Source organism: Sclerotinia sclerotiorum, genomic scaffold (assembly GCF_000146945.2).
Source record: "Sclerotinia sclerotiorum 1980 UF-70 scaffold_13 genomic scaffold, whole genome shotgun sequence".
Lineage (NCBI taxonomy): Eukaryota > Fungi > Ascomycota > Leotiomycetes > Helotiales > Sclerotiniaceae > Sclerotinia > Sclerotinia sclerotiorum.
Genome location: NW_001820823.1, coordinates 428,545 through 449,408, shown reverse-complemented (window position 1 = coordinate 449,408; position 20,864 = coordinate 428,545). Strand labels below are relative to the sequence as shown.

General features: G+C 41.6%; 10 protein-coding genes across 10 annotated transcripts; 5 read left to right on the top strand and 5 right to left on the bottom strand.

Moving 5' to 3' along the window:
* Nucleotides 1-1,560: 1,560 nt before the first annotated feature.
* Nucleotides 1,561-2,396, bottom strand: SS1G_09307 (predicted protein; the record flags this gene model as incomplete). The annotated part of the gene is made up of 4 exons (XM_001589536.1): nucleotides 1,561-1,667; nucleotides 1,783-1,931; nucleotides 2,040-2,076; nucleotides 2,378-2,396. 4 exons carry the CDS (start codon nucleotides 2,394-2,396, stop codon nucleotides 1,561-1,563), a joined length of 312 nt encoding a protein of 103 aa, XP_001589586.1.
* A 622-nt stretch (nucleotides 2,397-3,018) lies between these two features.
* Nucleotides 3,019-3,972, top strand: SS1G_09306 (hypothetical protein; the record flags this gene model as incomplete). Its single annotated transcript, XM_001589535.1, has 3 exons — nucleotides 3,019-3,398; nucleotides 3,429-3,615; nucleotides 3,676-3,972. 3 exons carry the CDS (start codon nucleotides 3,019-3,021, stop codon nucleotides 3,970-3,972), a joined length of 864 nt encoding a protein of 287 aa, XP_001589585.1.
* Nucleotides 3,973-4,554: 582 nt separating this feature from the next.
* On the top strand, nucleotides 4,555-5,006 carry SS1G_09305 (predicted protein; the record flags this gene model as incomplete). The annotated part of the gene is made up of 2 exons (XM_001589534.1): nucleotides 4,555-4,558; nucleotides 4,780-5,006. 2 exons carry the CDS (start codon nucleotides 4,555-4,557, stop codon nucleotides 5,004-5,006), a joined length of 231 nt encoding a protein of 76 aa, XP_001589584.1.
* A 738-nt stretch (nucleotides 5,007-5,744) lies between these two features.
* Nucleotides 5,745-6,492, bottom strand: SS1G_09304 (hypothetical protein; the record flags this gene model as incomplete). The annotated part of the gene is made up of 2 exons (XM_001589533.1): nucleotides 5,745-6,306; nucleotides 6,371-6,492. 2 exons carry the CDS (start codon nucleotides 6,490-6,492, stop codon nucleotides 5,745-5,747), a joined length of 684 nt encoding a protein of 227 aa, XP_001589583.1.
* Nucleotides 6,493-6,942: 450 nt separating this feature from the next.
* SS1G_09303 (hypothetical protein) lies at nucleotides 6,943-8,196 on the bottom strand (the record flags this gene model as incomplete). The annotated part of the gene is made up of 2 exons (XM_001589532.1): nucleotides 6,943-7,886; nucleotides 8,034-8,196. 2 exons carry the CDS (start codon nucleotides 8,194-8,196, stop codon nucleotides 6,943-6,945), a joined length of 1,107 nt encoding a protein of 368 aa, XP_001589582.1.
* Nucleotides 8,197-8,803: 607 nt separating this feature from the next.
* On the top strand, nucleotides 8,804-9,076 carry SS1G_09302 (hypothetical protein; the record flags this gene model as incomplete). Its single annotated transcript, XM_001589531.1, has 1 exon — nucleotides 8,804-9,076. The coding sequence occupies one exon, from the start codon at nucleotides 8,804-8,806 to the stop codon at nucleotides 9,074-9,076; it is 273 nt and encodes a 90-aa protein (XP_001589581.1).
* Nucleotides 9,077-9,837: 761 nt separating this feature from the next.
* On the top strand, nucleotides 9,838-10,044 carry SS1G_09301 (hypothetical protein; the record flags this gene model as incomplete). Its single annotated transcript, XM_001589530.1, has 1 exon — nucleotides 9,838-10,044. One exon carries the CDS (start codon nucleotides 9,838-9,840, stop codon nucleotides 10,042-10,044), a length of 207 nt encoding a protein of 68 aa, XP_001589580.1.
* Nucleotides 10,045-10,334: 290 nt separating this feature from the next.
* On the bottom strand, nucleotides 10,335-11,372 carry SS1G_09300 (hypothetical protein; the record flags this gene model as incomplete). Its single annotated transcript, XM_001589529.1, has 1 exon — nucleotides 10,335-11,372. One exon carries the CDS (start codon nucleotides 11,370-11,372, stop codon nucleotides 10,335-10,337), a length of 1,038 nt encoding a protein of 345 aa, XP_001589579.1.
* Nucleotides 11,373-14,958: 3,586 nt separating this feature from the next.
* On the top strand, nucleotides 14,959-16,612 carry SS1G_09299 (predicted protein; the record flags this gene model as incomplete). The annotated part of the gene is made up of 6 exons (XM_001589528.1): nucleotides 14,959-15,142; nucleotides 15,230-15,367; nucleotides 15,431-15,915; nucleotides 16,038-16,142; nucleotides 16,190-16,252; nucleotides 16,328-16,612. The coding sequence occupies 6 exons, from the start codon at nucleotides 14,959-14,961 to the stop codon at nucleotides 16,610-16,612; spliced, it is 1,260 nt and encodes a 419-aa protein (XP_001589578.1).
* A 701-nt stretch (nucleotides 16,613-17,313) lies between these two features.
* SS1G_09298 (predicted protein) lies at nucleotides 17,314-18,729 on the bottom strand (the record flags this gene model as incomplete). The annotated part of the gene is made up of 1 exon (XM_001589527.1): nucleotides 17,314-18,729. One exon carries the CDS (start codon nucleotides 18,727-18,729, stop codon nucleotides 17,314-17,316), a length of 1,416 nt encoding a protein of 471 aa, XP_001589577.1.
* Between the last annotated feature and the right edge of the window lie 2,135 nt (nucleotides 18,730-20,864).

Sequence of the window (20,864 nt, the reverse complement as noted above, 5' to 3'; positions counted from 1 at the left end):
CCTTTACCATGTTGATATTTTCCTTTTTTTGAGAAGAGTAGAGGAAATGTGTGTATTAGTGTTTATATAACCTTAAATATTAATTGGAATATAAGAAGTAGAATACTTCAGTTTAATTCTAGGCTCTATATATTACATAGCAAATCTAGATAAATGATTAAAAACATATTTAATAGGTATCTCTATCCAAGGTTATATATAGAATTAAGATCATAGAGCCCCAGAATGGGAAGATAATTGAGTGGATATATACTCGAGTAGTAGGTAATTAATAGGTATCTCTGTTTAGAATTATTAGTTGAGTAGGCAGATAGGTAGGCAGGGGCTGGAATTCGATTGATAGGTAGTTGATGTTTATGTGATGATGATAAATGAATGAGAAGAGGAGGGTGTTGGAAATGTGATTTTTATAATAATTATAATAGCGGTTATATATCTAGCATCTGATTATCTATATGAATAAATGCGTACCAAAATATTAATATCCTCTGAGTCGTTTAAATGTAACAAGCATCAGTGGGTAAACCTTCCATCCTCTAATTATCATTCATCTGTACCTGTCTTACAAGATGGACATAATTACTTAATGATTTAATAAAACATCACCTATATAACAATATTTGCACAACACCAAGTTACAAAAATCCCAATCACTAAAAGAATATCTCTTCTAGTCTCCTATTTCAATACCACCCAGAAAAAGATTGCCTTACCTCGAGCTCGTCTCTCAACCTACCCCTTCCTTGCAAAAGTATACCAAGCAAGTACTTTAGAAAAAGGTGTAAAAATAATAATAATGACAAAAAAAAACATACAACAGTGGGGATTCGCTGGTGGTCACCCACCCAACTACTAATCTACCGATCTGAAGCTTGTGTATGGCAGAGCGGACGGGATGCCCAATTCTCTTCAGTCTATGGTCGTATGTGGGAGGGAGATGGCGGGGTGAGTATATATTGGAGAGAGGATGAAAAGTGAAGTGAGTGGATAAAATATGGGTTAGTATAGAAAATAAACGATGTTCAGGGGTATAGAATAGGAAGAGGAGTTGTGGGGTTTAGGGGGGTTTTAAAGCTTAAAGGTGTGGTTTTTGCTTTTTGCTTATTTGGCTGAAGATGTTATGGTCGCTGGATGTATGAATGTGGGATTTTGTAGTGGTAATGTTGGGGTTGTGATTGCTATTTAATTTTCTGGGAAAATGGGGTGGTCTGAATAGGAAATATCGCTCTTTCTGTAATCACCCTCACCCAAAAAGTATTATCTGTAGCTTTGTCTAGTTCGAAAAAGTGAGCGGGTATATTAATAACAGTATGATTGCTGCTCACATGCGTTGATGAAATAAAAAAGCTTGAGATGCTACTGTTGAAAAGACACAAATCATACGATGGATGGGGTGTTTGTGTTGATTCTCTCCACTCTCAATATTTCATCCGTTTTACATTCATATTAGTACAATTTGTCATCGATTTAGTAATGATCTTAAGTCCTCTGCTTTTTCCGAGTTTCATTGCAGCCTTCAGAAAGCTCTCCTAAGCTTAGGGCTTAATATCAAGACCACACTTACGCACTTGCAGTAATCTTCTCCAGCAATAAAGAGATAAGTATTTGAGTGCGGAACACCAACATTGGCTGCCGCTCATTGAGGGATTTGGATTTAGTAGTTGAATCTTTTTCAATGCAGCAGTATATTCGGCATCAATGGACAGACTTGTGTTCTCGACCCGTTGTTCCATACTTCGGCGCCGTCAAGCTAGGCATCACTCGAGGCTTGAAAAATGGTACAGGCGAAGTCATAACCTGGAAGTATGGGCTCTTTCCAATCGAATCGATCAAGGATCACGCTGGAGACATCGGATTGATTAGTTCCAGCTGCGTGAATGCGAACTGAAGTTGTGTTGAAATCTAAAGAAACAGCGGTGGTAGGCAAATCACTGAGAAGAAGATAGAAATTCTTATATTACATGTTTCATCGTCGATTAATTTCATGACACTTGATCCAACCACTGTGGAGGAGAACATTGTATTGTTAGTAGCCTTACTTCTTTTCACCCCCTACCGCTTGTGAACTTTGATGATCTATCACAGTGGTAACATAACATCATTTCATAAACTTGATTTAATTCTTTATTTTCCTGGTAGTTGGTGCCAGTTTAGTACACCTGACTACAGGAGTATTTGAGCAAGCTGCAAAGTGCTGTATGTAAAGGGGTCAAGGAGTCAAGGGGAAAAACTGTATAGACAATGTTGGTGAACCTTGAAAGGGGGTATGAAAAAGAGCACCAGGAGATGCGCATTAGGATGTAGCTCAGAAAATTCAGAAAATTTAGAAAATGAGTTTCTGATTCTTGGATGATAACGTAATAGTAATTGAACGTACTTTTGGACCCAAAAGACATGATGTTGACTCTGCGATAAACTTCTTAGGAGAACTGTAGTTTCGTAGTTTCCTCAAACCTCAAATCGTTCAAACCTCACGCAACTATTTGATGGGTTTATCCATGGTAGCAAACAGCATTCATTGTCCTGTTTCCCTAATGTGACTATAGATATTTAGGTAATGGGAGATGGTACATTCATCCAGCCTTAAGGTCAAAGGTAGCGAACATGAGATGAGATGACTTGACTACTTGGTAAGTTAGATCTGACGTGAAAAGCTCAAACAACTAGATTGATTGCGACTCGACCCTAGGGCTTCAACCCTGTGTCCTTAAGTAGTACCTTTCATTCCATCGTTGTTGACCATGTGGATCTAAGTCTCTCTGATTCCCAGATGATTGGATTATATTATGGATGACTGTTGAATTTGTAAGATTGAAGAGTTCGTGAAAGGTGGTCTTCCGCATTCGTCACTTTTTAGCGCTGTCAATTCAGCATCGTACCCACTAAATTTCCACTTCACAGCCTTGTCGCATATTCCATCAAAAAAATAAATTTACCATCTCAATTACTTTACAACAACACATCTTCACAATCTACTCTACTTTTCCATCTCTCATACTAATAACACAGCTCTCCATAATGGATCAACTCCGTACCGTCCTTCAACCCCTAACTCACAACCTCCCTGCGCCTATCAAAGACTTGGGAGTTTCACTCATCGGAGAACAATGCTACAAAACTCTCCTGCTCGACATCGACCCATCCCATACAGAATGTCTCAAACTCGGCATTTCTAAAGGACTCGGAGTAGGAATCATTGCAGCTTCCTCTATCGTCAAGATCCCACAACTTCTCAAACTCATCTCCTCCAAATCTTCCTCCGGGATATCCTTCCTTTCCTACCTTCTCGAAACCTCCGCATACCTTATTTCACTCGCCTATAACTATCGATCAGAATTTCCTTTCAGCACATATGGCGAAACTGCTCTTATAATGGTGCAGAATGTAGTGATTGCCGTGTTAGTATTGAACTATAGTGGAAGAGCTAGCACAGCTGCTCTGTTCGTGGCAGGATTGGCTGCAAGTGCCTTTACGCTTTTCAGTGGAAATATGTTGGATATGCAACAATTAGCATACTTGCAAGCAGGAGCTGGAGTTTTGGGAGTTGCAAGCAAATTGCCCCAGATTTTGACTGTCTGGCAAGAAGGAGGAACGGGACAGTTGAGTGCTTTCGCTGTAAGTTTATTTCACTATGTTTGATTCAAGGTGAAAAATATGCTAATTTAGAATTGCTAGGTATTCAACTATCTCGCCGGTTCTCTTTCTAGAATCTTCACTACTCTTCAAGAAGTTGACGACAAACTCATTCTCTATGGATTCATCGCCGGTTTTGCTCTCAACGCTATCCTAACTCTACAAATGGTATACTACTGGAATTCTTCCAGCAAAACCAAGAGCAAGAAGAACAAGAACAAGAAATCTTCAAACACAAAGCAAAAGGAGAAGGTTTCTGTTGCAGCATCTCCTGCTGCAAGTACCACCCAATCGCAAAAGAACACAGCCAAGAGCCCTAGCACACGAAGACGTGGATAGGTCTTTTAGGTTTGGGGGATTTTTTTGTTTAATGTTTTGTTCTGACTCCTGCTCGTTGCAGTTGTAGTCCTTTTCTGTCTATTATATGGATGAATAGATAAATTAATCTAATCTAATTATCCTAAATATTGTTATTTAAACTGTTGCACAATTTTTTGTATTTGTCATTGCTAGACCCCTTATTACTCTCAAGACCCTTACCAAGTCATTCCAGGGGAAATCCCTTCAACTAGGTCCCTGCATGAAATTCAAACACCTCCTAAGCTTTGTAGAAATCTTGGCACGTCCAAGACAAAATCTAGATCTTCCTCTCCCTCACCTCAAATCAACTTATTCTCCATTCCTCATTCCACCCATCAATTCCTTTGGAGATCTCCTGTCTCTTATTCGTAAAAGAATGTCTTTGCACATGTATTCTTGCTAAGATCTTATAATAAAGTAAATATAGCTGAATACTTGAGTATCTTGATAATCATCCTAACTCTATCTTTGAGTTAGTTATAGGGTAAGTGATGAGATTTATTTGCTTGAGGAGCTTAGGGGTTTGAGGGGAAGAAAGCAAGAAGGGAGGAAATATTTGAGATGGGTGAGTCGGTGCATGAAGTTGGTTTAGAAGGATATATCATTCCCCTCACTTTTTTTCCTTTCTTTATAGCTTGCAATTTCTTACATTTTTACTATTTTTGTATTAGGTATTTTAAAATATATAAAAATCTACATATCTTTCCCTTTTTAACTATTTCTTTCATAATCTTACCGTACATGCCGATCTAATTCTCGGATTTGATGTTGCTGTAAGACTTCCAGGTTATTTTTTCAGGGGCAGGGAGGAGGAATGTCTATTGGGTAAGGAGAGGGAGAAGGAGACGGAGAGGGAAGAGGAGACGGAGAGGGAAGAGGAGACGGAGAGGGAAGAGGAGACGGAGAGGGAAGAGGAGACGGAGAGGGAAGAGGAGACGGAGAGGGAAGAGGAGACGGAGAGGGAAGAGGACAGAGTTGTGGTTGATGGAGATGAAGATGAAGATGGGTTTTGAGGGTGTATTTGGATTTGGAAGGGGAGCGGAAGGAGCAGAAAAAGTTGGATGGTATTTAATTGTGGTGGAGCAGCCAGGGGGAAAGTGCAAAGAGCCTAATATGGGCTTAGTAGATACTTTGGAGGGATCTGAGGTGGTGTTTTGGAAGGATGACTTGATGTTAATTGATATTGTGTTGTAAGAGGGGATTGAGTGAAGCAACAGCTTTTTTGCATTGATGAGGTTTTATTCATTGGACATAGGATTTATCGGGAGTGGAAGATATATAGATAGCGCAATATATGTTGGAATGATGAATTTAATTTCTCTAACCTCGACACCACTCTTGCTTTAATGATTCGGATCTTGAGGGCCTCATCGCATCTTTGGGATGAAAAGACTAGCTTGAAGAATACACCATAGATTGATATCTAACTCTGTAGAGTACCCAAAGCTACATCAGTAGTTTTGTTTGTATGTGCCCACCCTTACTTCTATTGTAGCTTCCTGGCACGTTTCGCCTGACTTCTAGCCAACTGCATACGAGGAATTGAATTCCTCGTATCCAATAATAGGAATGGTGACTACACCGACCAGATTAGAGTTTAGGCCCATCCTCGAGGCATTCCAGCCTTGGATCGTGAAGCTCAGCTCTTATATCGACGGTGAAAAATGTACCCTGTAAGGTACAAGATTGAGTCTCTGTAATGGCAATTTGCCAATACAGCTTAATATATCTTCCCATATGTTGTGCTATCTTCAGATAACCCCACTGGCAGCGAATCTCAAGATTTCTTCTTTACTTCTCACCCTACCATCTTTTCTCATAATTATCTTCTCTGGCGCCTTTTTCTTTTCGGCACTTCGATCCATTCCCCCCATAACCTCATCATCCTCGTCCCCTTCCTCATCTTCTTCATCACTCTCTTCCTCATCCTTAAGCCCCGTATTAACATTCTCAACTCCACTTTCTCTCTCTTCCGCCGTATACTCATCGCCCGCTTCATTCAATGCATATTCCCTTATCCTCGGCCCAATCCATTCCGCTGCCCATTTCCACGTTTCCTCGAGATCTCCCTGATTCGCTCCTTCCCCTGCACCATCTATTTGTAAATTTCGACCCTCTTCAACCCATGTTTCGACTTGCGGTTCTAGTTTCTTGCGTAGTAACTGTAATAGAAGGCCTTCTTGTGTGCGGCCGGGGAAATTGGTAGAAGGGAATGCGACGATTCGAGAGAGAATCTCACTATTGGCAGCCAGATGATCGATGACTGATTGGATGTTTGTGCTTAGAATAGATGAAGATGTCATTACTGAGGAACTGTATATCGATTAGTCAATATGAATGCCCAATGCAGATGCGACATGTAAGGTGAAGTACGTACTATTCAGGTAGAGGTGCGCCCCTTTGGAAACCAGTCTTTAAAGATGCGATATTAGATGTTAGATGTAAAAGGCGCTGACGAGTCTGCTCGAGAGCTTTGAGATCTTCTTGTTGAAGTGCCATGATTGTGATTTCGTATCGTTGGCGCAAGATCGATTACTGGGTTCCTTTAACCGTGATGTTGATTTTTGAGGTTCGGACTCCAGGGTCTGTTGGGCTAGATCGTAGGCTTTTAGCGCGGAACTAAGCCGCGGGGTTGATGGTGATTAGCGTACTACTGTGGGAGAATCACTAAAACAAAGCATCATTTCTTTTCGCTACACATCGTTGCCAATTACATACAGATAAAAGATATGTTATTACCATTCAACCCATCAAATGAAGCAATGCATGGATTGACATGTATTCAATTTGAGCGCAGTGCTCAACTTGTTCAATCGACTATTGCTAACTAGAAACAAAGAAGACGACTTAGAAAGAGAAAAATACATAGTGTAGGTTATTCATCCGCTTTACCTTCTTATCCAGCTCTCAGGACTTCTTCCTGTATCCAACAGGCACTCCAAAATCTCATCAAGTCAACTCGTTCGCAGTTACAGCCTCCTCACCAGTGGTTTGATTGGCTTTCTTCACAACCTCCATAGCTGTCTTCTTCATCTGCTTAAACTCTGGTACACATTGAGCCCCCACACTATTCAACCACATCTTTGTCTTAACAACACCATGCTTCCAAACATCTGCCCCTCTTGCCATTGTATGCTCAAGAAAGCCTAGAACAATAAAGGTGATCCACAGTTTTTTGGCAGTGGCATCTTTTTGAACGTTGAAGACGTCATGGGGGACCTTGAAGCCGAGAACGGGCTCGAGATCTGATAGAGAAGTCCAGGTACCATCGATTTTTTGAAGCTCGATGATTCTCGATACTCTCTGTTTTGATGTAGCGGCGGCCCAATCCTCTTCAATTCGTACTGTAAAAGAGAAATCAGAAGGGACATTCGATGTGGTGTTAGTAACAAGCGGATCTGAGTTCATGGAATCTGAAATGGGCTTGTTTCTTTTCACGAGTTCTGCCGATGGTATGGCTTCGTGGTTTCTTCTTGGTTGTTGAGCAGGAACGTCACTGAACCTTTGAAAGCTTCGCTTTAGATTACTAGGAGCCTGATTCCCTTTGACAAGTTCCTCGAGTCTGTTTATACCTGTTGTCGAGTTTACACCACTGGAAGTCTCGACAGACAGCAGAGATGAGACAATTGGATTGAATAGGCCCGACGCTTTGTGACGACTATTTTCAAAACCTTGCGAGGCTGGAAAAAGCGACCTACTCCGATCAGAACTTGATCGAAAATTATCTGCGGGTCTCGTCATCAAGTCCACTCTAGGTGGATGTCTTCTTGGTTGTTGTGAAGTTTCAGTGGCAAAGGAATCAGAGTTTGGAGACTCTCTCTTGCTGATCACGACGAAATCAAGTTCTTGAAACTCTTGTTTCTCAATATCCTCGGCGTTATTCTCAACGAAGGCTACAAACGAGCACCATCGATTAGCAACTTGAAATTGCTGTCCCAATCGTACGGCCTCTCGTTTAACAATATCATCGAACTAAGATGGATCACGATCTTTTAAAAAAGCACCATGATCCTTTTTTACATCGTACACCCAGCCCCTACCCTCCTCAAGATCTTGCATAGCCTTTCTAACTGCTAGCTGATGCATAGTTTGGCTTTCTCCCGGGAGTTTTTCGATATGAATTGATAGCTCCACGGGACCATGTACAGATGTACCCCTCAAAACAACGGCTGTAGGGTTTCGTTGGATGGTTTCCGGAGACATCAACAAGTATACCACCGTGTTGACTCCTGGGAACAAAGAAGGAATATTGTGCGGGGCTTGTAGGAGTTTTGGGGGTGTGATTTCTGATAGCTGTTGGGATGCGATGATTCAACACCTGTACGTGGTGCATCCTACGAACCTGTAATTTTTCTTACAGAGCCAAGATTGAATCAGGCTGAAGCTGGGCAAAGGTCGTGCTTTAAAAAGGAGCGGTACTGGGAGTGAAGGTATCGTGAATTTGGCCCGGAACAGAGGACTATCAGTCGAACGGAGATGAAAACTACCCGACAATCAACGAAACAACGACGGATTTCGAAGCGGAACCACCTTTACGAATCTGCAGTGGGATGCAGAGCCTGAGAATTGCTTTAAGGAGCATTTCAAAACGGACTGCCTTTACGAATCTGTGTGGGAGCAGAGCCTGAGAAGGAAAGCGTTGTGCCGGTGATTGACAGGGCACCTCTGGGGCGCTAGCGTGCAGAATTTTCACGACTCAACAATGCGTACAATCTGCGGGTATACCGGATTGGAAGTTTACAGGTGGTTAAGGGGAGTAATCGAGAATGTATAAAGGTTGTGGTAGAGTCTTATTGAGGCCAACGGAGGTATGGGTGGATTAGGGATGGAGGGACGCTTTTGGCACTTTGCTCTACGAATGTACAAGAGCGGTATTATGGCGGCAGAGGAACTCTCGAACGAGGGGGATGCTTTTAGCAAGATTCACTCTTCTGCGAAGCATTCTGCAGACATCACGGCAGCGGATGAGCTCTGGCAGAAGCTACCTTATGAGACACATATCCGATACGTTCTCAACCCTCCGCATTATCGATTACAAACTATACATTGGGGGAATGGACTTTGCAGGCTGTGCTTTGGTTAGTGAGCTGGAAACGTTGTATTTTTAGTTGCCTGGCTAGGAGTTAAGACACAGCAAAGCTTGCAAGATACGGTCGGCCTTGTTGTGCAGGAGAGATCCGGCAAGGTAACGCGAAACGGTGCACAAGCCGCGGGGCGTAGCGTATAATGGCAGCGACAGTGACACTGTCTATACGGCTCGAGAGGACGGATGCGCGTATCGGTCTACAATAGGGTACAAGGCAGCTGGCAATGGAGATACCGGGTAGGCTTAGGGAGCAAACAGGATAATAGGTGTAGAAAGGTTGTTTTTGCCTGGGGGCAACCTTCTCAAAGGATATTGAGACTGACATCTTGTATCTGGGAAAGCATGGTAAGAATTGGTTACTCTTACTTATATTTGTAGTCTCACTGGATATATTATAAAAGACTCATAGATTTGCAAATATAATATTATCACTGTCATCTCACGAAACCAGTTATGCCTCCATTGGAATGGATATAAAAAGAATGAAATCAGAGAACTGGATAGCCATCCTTAACACTAACAATTTTCATCAACCATCGTCAACATATTCAAGAAACTACCCCTGGAAGATCAGCTCAAAAATCAGAGTTCCAGGAAACATCAAAAGAAGCACAATCTGTGCCCTGTTCCAACTCAAAATTGGACACGGATACTTCAAATCTTATTTGAAACGATTCGGTATCTCCTCTAATGACAATTGTAGATGTGGGGGAAAGGAATCTCCTGATCATCTTCTGCTCAGTTGTCCTTTATATAAAATGGCAAGGAAAACCCTCAATAAGGATAACCCCATAGTCCGACCTACCATGAAATATCTGCTTCACACTAAAGCAGGAATCATCAAGACCCTCGAATTTATCGAGGCGACGAGAATAGCCACCAGATCATGGCACCTCAATAGAATGCATGAAGAAGAAGAGGAAGAAGGCGGAGAAGAAGGGGGTGGATCGGAAGATTGTGATTGAATTGATCAATTTGGTCAATTTGGTCAATCACCCCAATGTCAAATTTCATTACATTTCATTTGTTATTCCTCTTATTTGAATACGAGAGTATCTGTAAGGCGGGCTTGGTTCCCTAGTATTAGTTTTCACTTCCCCCATTCAAACATTAGAAGATTGAGGCTTTCAATCTCCCCAACCTGTATTAGCTACGGTCGAATAAGGCCAGCTACCCCCCATGTATTATTGTTAGAAGCCTACAAAGCTCCTAGCCGTCTTAGATAGTCATAGACTCAGTGTAGACGTTAATTTAATCAATCAATCAATTCTGATAGCTGTTGACGAGGTCCAGTCTTGATGACCGTATCTCCAGGTTCTTCAAAGGTAGGGTCGAACAGAGAGATTGTAGGAAGCATCGGGGGTTTTGGTTCTTCTATTTTCTCCTCATTGTTCGATAGAAGGAGCTTCATACTGTCTGTAACTCTTCCAATGATCTCGAGATCATCGTCTTCGGATTCGTATATGACCTCCATGGTGTAGTCAGTAATATGGGGGTAAAGTGCGCCGCGCAGCATTCGAATAGCACTTTCATTCATACTTTCACCCCTCTGTACAGCCTGGGGAAAGCCGTTTCCTGCTCGGGCAATCCCATTGAGCAATGCATGAGAAACACCATTTCCTATACCTAGGGGAAATACTCTGATCGCTCCCTGGCTCTTTTTCACTTCCCCGTTCAGGTATTTGAAACATTCTTCCTGATGCGAGATATTCCCGTCCGTCAGAAGTATGATCTCTAGTGGCAAGTACGTGAGTCGATTCCGGATCGTGGCGGTAAGTGCGTTTAATGTTTCGGTCGAACCGAAATTGGCTGCGAATGCACCAGCATACTTGAGAGCCTGGTCCAGATTGTCGTGTGTATATTGTTTTGACTGCGGCCATAGAAATTCACAGCCACTGCCGAAAGAGCAGAGGTTGAAATGTATTCCGGAAGGCAAAGATTTTAGAGAAACCGACATTGCTGAGCGAAGAATTGACATGCTGGAACGCATGCTTCCGCTCCTGTCAACGACGAAAACAATTTCTGGGTTATGGGCTGGCAAAGCAAATTTCGGAACCAAGGAAACCATTAATGCTCGATGATTGGAAATGGTACTATGAGTCTCGAGCACAGCATTCGGGTCACCCAAGCCCTTGACATTAATTAGGAGAACGAAGTCTTGATCCAAAGCCGCACTTTCTTGAGCTAGCGTAACTGAAGCCTTGTTACTTTCTCTCTTTTCACTTCCAGGTGACAGAGCCCCAAGTGTGATGGCGATGGGATGGGAGGGCGAGGTAAGTCCATCGATGCGCATGTTTTCCCACATTAACACATCTACTATGATCTTCATCCCTTCCTTTGTGGTCGTACCAATACTTGTCGATAAGGAACTAGACGATCCAAATCTAGGTGCAACTTTTGTCGGAATGGTTAGTTTTACCATATTTCCACCTTCCATCATCAACTCCCCAATATATTCGATTTCCACCACCACTTTCTCTCCAGCTGGGATATTACCCAACGAGGTCCAAAAAACATCACTTGCTTTACTATTTGTTCCAATAGACCTGCTATTTCCCCTCTCCTCTTAGCATCTTCAAAGATCTTTGTCGCAACCTCTCTTTTGTGAATGACTCCTAAGAGCTTTTTGCAGCCCATGGTACATGTAAACTTGACAATACTGATTCCTTCATAGAGTGGAAATTCATATCTACATGATGGGATCTTTTCCCCAGAAGGATTCTCGAATATCTGTACGAGAAAGGTACGCAAAGTTGTGGTTTTAATGGTGCTGTGTAGTTATGTCGATACAAGAGATAGATTTTCCTTATAGCTTGGTCCTTTTGTGTCGTTTGTGGTGTAAAATATACCGCAGCGTGCCATTTTGATGGGTTTGGTTTTCTTGGGCGGTGCAGTTTGATTTTGAATTTTATGTGGAGTTTTTGATTGTTTTTGTTTTTGGGTTTGTTGATGGGAGATTTCTGGGGATGAATTGGAGAGATGGGGAGATCTCTTTTATTTATGAGTAGAATGCAAAAAGAGAGCTGAGTAGACTCAGGGTTTTTAAAAACATTCACTGATAGAAAGGATTATTTGTTCTGAGTGTGGTATTTATTGAAATATCTTTGAATTCTTTACCTATTTTTCCTGTGTCTCCTAGTCATTAATAAGTAATACAGTATATTATTTTTTCTACAATCTTGGCGGGGATTTAATTCTTTTTCGTAGTCTTCCTGTTGCTTTCCACTTCATCAACGAGACGAGATCTTTCAATATCAGTATTGTCACTTTACATTTTGATATCAAGAGGTCGAGAAAAACCAATCATGAGGTACACTAATCACTTCAATATTAGAGTCTCACAGCACAATGGATCGAGTTTTCAATTATTTACTTACTCTGTTTTAACAAATTCTTTGATGTATGCTGCCTCATGACTCACTTTTTGTGTGAACGAAGTGAATGACTTCAATTCAATTACTACTGTAATAAAGAACTAAGCGAACGCGAAAGAGACTAGCTCTTTTAGTAAGTCTATATAAGACTTACTACTTTCAATATGTAGCTAGCTCTTTAGACAGAATACAATTAGACATACAGGACCTACGTAATCCGTGGGTGCTACGTCTTCCGTATCCTTCTCGTACCAACACTTTTATTCTTCCTAAACCCGAAGTACACCAGATTTTTTAGTGTTCATGTCATTACCCAAAATGTCCTCATTAGTTCATGGTACTAATTTAATTTTGATGTATCAGGACTGCATTACCTATCTCCAGGATTTTAATTTCTCTTCACTGACTTCATTATTATGCGTTTGTTCTGAATTCTTTCCATATTAAACTATCGTTTATTTCCTCGTATCAAGCTCCACAAAATTTCAAGGTCATGGGCACTATTGATATGGGAGTTCTAGGTTTTTGAGATGATATACTCAAGGTATTTGACAAAGTTGCTCGTACTCGAAGTTAGAGCTTGGTTGTTATTGACTTCTGCTTCAATTTTTTCTCCATCCCCACCATCCTCAGGTCGCAAGTTCTAGAAACCAGATCTGTTGGCTGCTAGACTATTGTGGCCATAATTAGATAATTGAAAATTGACTCATGCTAGCTTGCAATATGGATTTCTTGTCTGTCAAAGCTTCTTACTGAATATGCTTGCGCATTTGCCGAGTCTCGTACGATGAGTTAATGTATTTGGCGGTAAGGAGTACAACCATTTCACTACCGAGAAGGAGAAGAAATTTTGTCTAGGAGTCAAGCCCTTCAGAGGTTGGATCCGGAAAGATCCAGTGAGGAAATATCTCTAACGGAGTTTTAGGAGCGGGATAGAAGAACGAGAATCCATATGAAGATATAACGAAGAAGATTTTCCGGAAGGCAGTGTAAGTAAATTGCTTTATGGTTGATAATTATTACAGCGATGAAAACTACTGCAGAGGATTGATTGAACAGATGTTTGTTATGGCGAATATGTAGAGATAAAAGGATGAGTGTATGTATGTGAAGAAGAGTCAATTCGAGAATCCCTCAGCAGTGAGTTTTATGACCGGGTTGGCACCATCAGAGGAGAGTAGAACTTTCAACAAGACTCGAGAATTCTTGGTTTCTACGATAAAAAATTCGAGGTTGGGAAGTAGGTAGTTTAGGTACATCATGATTGATAGCATGTGGTGGTTCAAGAGGGGCATTGAAGTTCTGAAGAGAAGCAAAGACAAGAATCACAAGCTATAACACAGTCGAACGTGTTTGGAAAACGATGCATATTCATTGAGTTTGGTAGTGAATCTATACTATGTCGTGGGAGCTCCAATTTTTGGAAGCTGGAAGATCGATCTGTGTGATGGCCTGCAAGTGCCAGCCTCAACAGTTTCGTATTGTTCTTCTACTAGTTCTATGTCCTTCTCGGACGCGATTGTGGTGACTCGCCGAACTATGCTGAAGATGTAATTGTTGGAGGGTTATCATTTGGTAGCTTGCGTTTGCCTAGGGTAGGTCTGGACCAGTCAGTTGCAAATTTCCCAACGCTGCTTCATTTTATTTTAGGCATGGCAGCATCTCGCCCATCCCTTCGTTAACTACCGGACGGTTTGCTAGGCCTAAATTTAGGTACACTTCACAAGCTTTCGATATAATTGCTTAATTTCTTGGTATACTGAAGATGAATGCTAAATTCTCAATTTCATTCCAAGGAGATTCCTTTCCGAGGGAAAAACATCCGCGGAATATTCTGGAAAAATTGCAACATAATTGCAATTGTTCAAGGAATGAGAGTTCCTGGCCGAGAACGATGGCGATGTTACAATTACCATTACCATTACCACAATTGATTGCGACTTAAAGAATGACTTCCAAGTACTTTCGTGTTGTGGCGCTGTGAAGATTTTCAAGATGCATTTTTCTTCACGAAGCTGTGATATGTGGGTTAGGTATGTCTTAATTCTATAGTTTTCATGATTTGTCTGTAGCGAGACAAGTACATTCCTCAATCACAACACACATTCTCCTCTTAGAAACATCTTGGCAGTTATGCTACATGTATCGAAAAAAAACATTTCAGCAAAGGAATATACCGAATTCTTAGTATCTGAGCCAATAGCATCTCTAACTTAAGACAATTCACCATCGAGCACAATATTGACTAGATTGTTTGGGTTCCACATTCCCATATTTGATGTCCCTCCCATAGCGAAGATTCATTCCTCACAGTTTAAGTTCCCGAAAATGAGGCTCCAACATTACCACAACATAGATGATCTCGAATATAAAATCACGATGCAATTCCGTCGTTTCTTCTCTCATCGTACACCAGGAACCAACTTGTATACACTCTTTCTTCCAAACAATAAATAGTCCTTTAGACATACCACATTCACTTACTTTAAATTAAAGTTTATCATCATGAAGGCTCAAGTTGTTCTTCAAATTCTCTTGGCTACGGCCCACCTCGCTGTTGCTCAAGGAGGCGGTAATGGAGGTAATGGTAATGGCAACGGCCAAGGCAATGGTAACGGTCAAGGCAATGGTAACGGTCAAGGCAATGGTAACGGTCAAGGCAATGGTAACGGTCAAGGCAATGGTCAAGGTAACGGACAAGGTCAAGGTCAAGGCCAAGCTCAAGGAGGCTAGTATTTTTAGTAGCACTTACAACCAGAAATACTAACTTCTTCAGGCTATTACCCACCACCAGCAAAGGAGACTTTGATTTCCACAGCTAGTGGATCATCAAGCGTCGGTCAAGTTCAATCTTCAAACTGCCAATGTTACCCATGGGGTGATGGAGCAGCAGGTCTAGATGCCAGTACCTTACGTAAGAGATCCGATTCCTGTTCTCCATCCACTCTAGGACTTTGACTAATATATGGACTTTCAGAGTTGCAAGGTGCCACTACAAACGCAGACTCTAGCTTCCTTCATATCATTGACACCACTCCCCCCAAGAGACCATGGAAGAGACAACGTGGTGGAGATGGCGACAATGACCGAGGAAACGGCGGGCGGAAGCCAAAGACAAGCACATCAGCACCAGCAGCAGCTTCAGCCTCAGTAGATGCCACTCAAGTTGGTATCAACGCAGTTGGTGGTGCTAGCTCCTGGTCAGGCCCATATGGCTCTGGCGCCTATGGTGGCCCAGCCATTGGTGCCAACTACCAAGATATTGATGGAAGCTGCGTGTGCCCTCCAGGTCAAAAGCCTTACCCCAAGCCAAAGGGTGATGCCGAGTCTAGCCCTACCCCTATCGCTCCAACTCCAGAAGCAACTGGAGGTGCTGGAGGACGCCCTGGAAGTAACAACGGTGGTAACAGTGGAAACAACGGTAATGGCAATGGCAATGGCAATGGAAACGGAAATGGCAACGTAAGATATCCAGTTCTTTGAGAATAAAAATCTCCGTCGATTTCTACCTGACTTTGAGGCCTCACCTACTATTTTCTCACAATACCTTTTTCACTGGGCAACTACTAACTATCATGCTATAGGGTAACGAGAATGGTAACGAGAACGAGAATGAAAATGAGAACGAAAATGAGAACGAGAACGAGAATGTAAGGAGATCTCTGATCTTGCACTTCCTGCCCTCCACTGTTTGATTTCTTTGTTTCTAAGAATGTTACTAATTCTCTTGCACCAGACCAACGTCAACCAGAACTCCAACACCAATGTTAATGTCAATGACAATACCAACGCCAACATTGTAAGTAGACAGGACTCCTGCTCCACCTCTTTTATCGTCCATCTTGAACAAGTACTGATTGCACAATATGAATAGAACAAGAACTTGGGTTTCAACCTCAACAGTCTCACCAACAACAACGGCTGGGGACCATGGTACGGAGGAAGCAAGGCTGCTGCAGTCGCCGCTGACCCAGCCGGAACTGCCCTTCCCGCCACCAGCCCCGCTGCTACCGATGCCACCTCCCCTGACACCTTCGTCCCCCAGGCCTCCACTGGCGATGCCTCCGGAGTTGAACAATTCACCGGTGCAGGAAGCAGCATTGCCATCTCCGCATGGGGATTCCTCGCTGCCGTTTTCGCCATCGCAAACGTCTTGTAGATTGAGTATCAGTATACTTGATCCATTTCTTCCATTTCTCTCTGAGAATGCACTAGGCCTTCTTTCTTTTCTTCTGGATATCGCGGGTTTGTGTGTTTGTTTGGGGTTTATTTCAATTCATTGGCAATACATCTTTAGGGTTGTGTTTGCATATCATATTGGAGGATGAGTAGACGAGGCATTTTTTGTGATTTTAATCTTTTAATGAAAAGCTGTTATTGTTTAACTACTTTGATACCCGTGCTTCTACCTGGTGACTATATGATTCTTCATTGCATTTGAAACGAGTTTCTTGACTCTGAACCAATTCAATGACTGCATTTACTGAATCTTTCAGTGCTCGTCATTTGACTTCATATTTTGGTAATATGATCAAGTTTTGTGCAGCTTATTTGCGATACAAATCCGTATGTGTATTATTACTCCAAAAAATAGACACGGCCACGTATGAATCTCGGTAGTCACAGGCATTGACAAATCTAGTCTGTGATATTTAGCTATTTAAAAAAGCATAGACCAAGCGGTGAGGTTGTGAGCAGAAAGTCTATCACGAATAGAAGTAGATGTACTTTTCATAAGGAAATATCACTTCAATGAATGATTCATATTTAGACATGACTAAAATCTCGCAAGTAAATACACAATAAAATCAAGACAGTACAATTGCCGATCTTCATCCATCTACTCCCTCATACCAACTACTACATCCTCGAACCAACAAACCACCCAACCGAATCATTAGGACTATGATAACGATCTATCCTTTTTCCTTCATTAGCATCCACATCTTCCAACCACATCCTCAATCTCCTCGCCCTCGTTCCCTTCATCTTCTCCCCAAATTCCCCTAACTGTGTTCCTTTAGGTGCACCATAATATCTACCCTTCCTATTAGGGTGTCGCATTCTCTCAGTAGCTCTATGGTACAATCCCTCCTCATCAAGATTCCTCCAAGCATTCGATCCATTCCACTGCGCCAACTCTCTAGGTAAAAGTCTCCTGTACACTTTCTCCGAGAAATGTAACCACGGCGAGCCATTCCTCCGCTGCCGTGAGTTATCCACCCAAGGGAAGGTCTTCCCCTCCTTATACATACGATGACCGAACATTATCTTCACCCTCGGCTTATACTGCGGGTCACCAAAGACATTTGAGAAATACCCGCGGTACAAATCAATCACAATGACCATTGCTTGCCTCCACATCAAGAAATCATATGAACCGAATCCCATGGTCTCCATAGCCTTCAGAGGATAAAGCATCCCGACATCATGACCAAGTGCCTGACCTAGAGCACTCGTGCACACCCAAATCTGACTTGACCTCTTTCTTTCCGCCGGCAAATCAAGGATTTCAGATTGTCCACCTGATTGTCCGGCTCTACATTTCCAATCGGCGAGTTCTAACCATGTTCCATGGCATGTAGGATCCACGCGGGAAATCACATTCATAATATTTCCTATTCGGTGATGTTTGTCGGGATGATCCATTTGATCAAAGTACTCTATCGTGGCTGCCCTGGGCGTTATTACCATCAAGGCACTCTCTGGTTTGACATCGAGGTTCTTAGGAGATGATGTAATATGAATGAACAAGTGAGTGAGGGCAGTAATTCGTTGAGGCGGCAGACGTGCTGTTGTCCTTATGTATTCCGCTCTCTCTTCTATATAAGCTTCAGTAGGAGGATCGGTGGGCGGATTCCAGAAATCGTGGGGAAGATAAGCCATGGTTGGATAATCCTCGCGACGATTCCGAACTGGTGAGTGACTATTCACAAATAGGCATATTTGACGAATATAGGCATCTGTTACTTTAAGAATGCTCGCACCGATTGCATCAGTGTATTCAGTATTGTCTTTCGAACCCGAAATTGGCCCGCACCAGCGTCGAAAGTTTTGAAGATCTTGTACAGCCAATGGTTTATATGGAAGGAGATTGGTATCTTTTGGATCTCCCGGAGGTGCTTCTGGTGTCCCATCATCCTCAATTTTTGACTCGAGAAGTTTTAGAGCTTCGCTGTTTGGCTCCGCATATGTTTGTCTATGACCTTGGATAATGAATTCCCGGTCTTTAATTGTTAAGATAGGTCTAGCTGGGTCTATGACTTGCTCTGTCATTTTTACTTGAGTGTGCGATATAAAATCATGAATTTCAGGAGATGAAGCGTAGGAACAAGAGTTGAGTAAGTTTTCACCATTAGAGTACTTTGAGTTTCAAATACGGAAAGACAAGATTTGGACGTGAAGTCTTTGTTATCATGCCCTAATCTTTCATGAAGGGATTCAAATCATTGTTGATGATAAAGACCATGCCGGAATTGGATCATTCTCTGGTATGCCTTTGTAATATTTGTATAACAAGAAAGAACTGCGATGCTTTTGTGCGACTCACACAGGTGCGACAAATAAGCAACTACAACTAATCGAATCAGCACTAGTAATGAACATGAAAATTTAGCTAGGAAAATGAGGAGTGTGAATATTTCAAGGAGGACTTCAGAATTTGGTAATGGAAATTGTAGAACAATTGAGAATTTGACGATCCAATCAGTGGTGATTGAAAATGAGGAAAAGCTTCGTACACTCATGAAATATGATAGAACAGTTGCAAATATGCAATAATGAATAGGTATATCACTTGGTCAACGATTATTGGAAAGCTTTCCCAGTGAATATTATTTTCTGACAGTCGATCAACAACGCCCTTTCAATCAGCTTGAGGGAAAGCTGCGGCTATTCATAAGAGTGACAGGAAGTCATTAAAGTATCAAAATAAAGTTTTCAGACCATATAAAGTCATATAAATAGAGGATCAAGGACCCCAAAGCCCGAGGACTATTCCTTTCGTGGTAGTGGCGAGTTAAGTACCAATTTTTGATGTGACCAGTTTGACCGTTATAAAAATTGAAGTACTTAGCTCTGATACTTTGAGCTTCCAATGAGGTTATATGCTAATTTCGGAGAAGTCATTCATTTCTTCGAGATGTTGTGTGGACGGTGGATGTTAGGCGATGACGACCGTAGTGAATTGTATTGTTGATTCTCAACTTCTGGTGGGCTACCTACCAATGAGGAATGGTACAAGTTAGTAACCAGTCCTATGGTAAAAAGATGACTTGTGTAGTGGGATCAGCACTTGGCTTCTCTGCACTCGAAACTAGGGTACACCAGGTTCGGAAAGGAGTTTATCAGCCTAACCATAATATCTCTTCATAGCCTCTGACATGAGTTAGCTGAATAATCTAATCGAATTAGATAATTATCCTACTATATCTATTTAGGGGCAATTATTTGTACTCAAATCAAAAATACAGCTCTGTGTGACCAAAAGGGTGTTTATAGACCAGCAATTGTATTTAACTTAGAATCTACAGGTGAAGAGCACCTGTAGATGGGGATAGCTACTCTATATATACATAAATGAATGGCCTAGCCGGAATGGCTAGGCAAAAAGAAGTCATATTTATCCCTTCAATGATCTTACTTTACCGATAACCATTGATACCTAGTACTTGTCCGGATCTGATCATCAGGCTACCTAAATCGTATACTAATCCCGAGTAATCGTATCATGTGTGGACATGGTTAATGTACCTGAGGTTTCTTGTATAATAAGGATGGGAGGAAAGCAGGGGTTTCCGTCACATATATATATATTAATAAAGTCTTAAATAAAAGAATTTCAAGTTAATTTGGAAAAAACTTCAAAAGTTTCAAATTAATATTGAAGATTACAAATTAATGAAAATGATTTTAATAATAATTACAAAATAAATTTACAAAAGGATTATATTGAAACAGAATAATTATGAAGATATTCAAATTAAAATATGTATAATAATATTCTTTGAGGTAATTCAAAAGAGGGATAGATCCGAAAGTGGGGTACTCGACTTACTCCCTTCTACTTTGAAGGAAGATCTTACTAAGTTTGGTGCTGTGGAGTTCGTGAGATCTTTGGTTTGTGTGATTTTTTTTTTCGCACTTTTAAGTGATTGGTTTTGTGTTCAGAGATAGGATAATTGTCTTCTGGATTTTGAAAGTCTGATTGTCTGACATGCAATTCTTGCTTAATCCAGGTGAATTAATCACTCGGATAAAATAGAACATTGCTCCTCTTTTGAAACATTGATTCCATCTCAAAGATCAAACTCACTTCGAATGTTAAAAGTTCGCATCTACTCTATTCTGCTCGTGCGGAATCTTTGATGATTCACCTCTCCCCAATTCATATCTCCAAAAATTGATTGTAC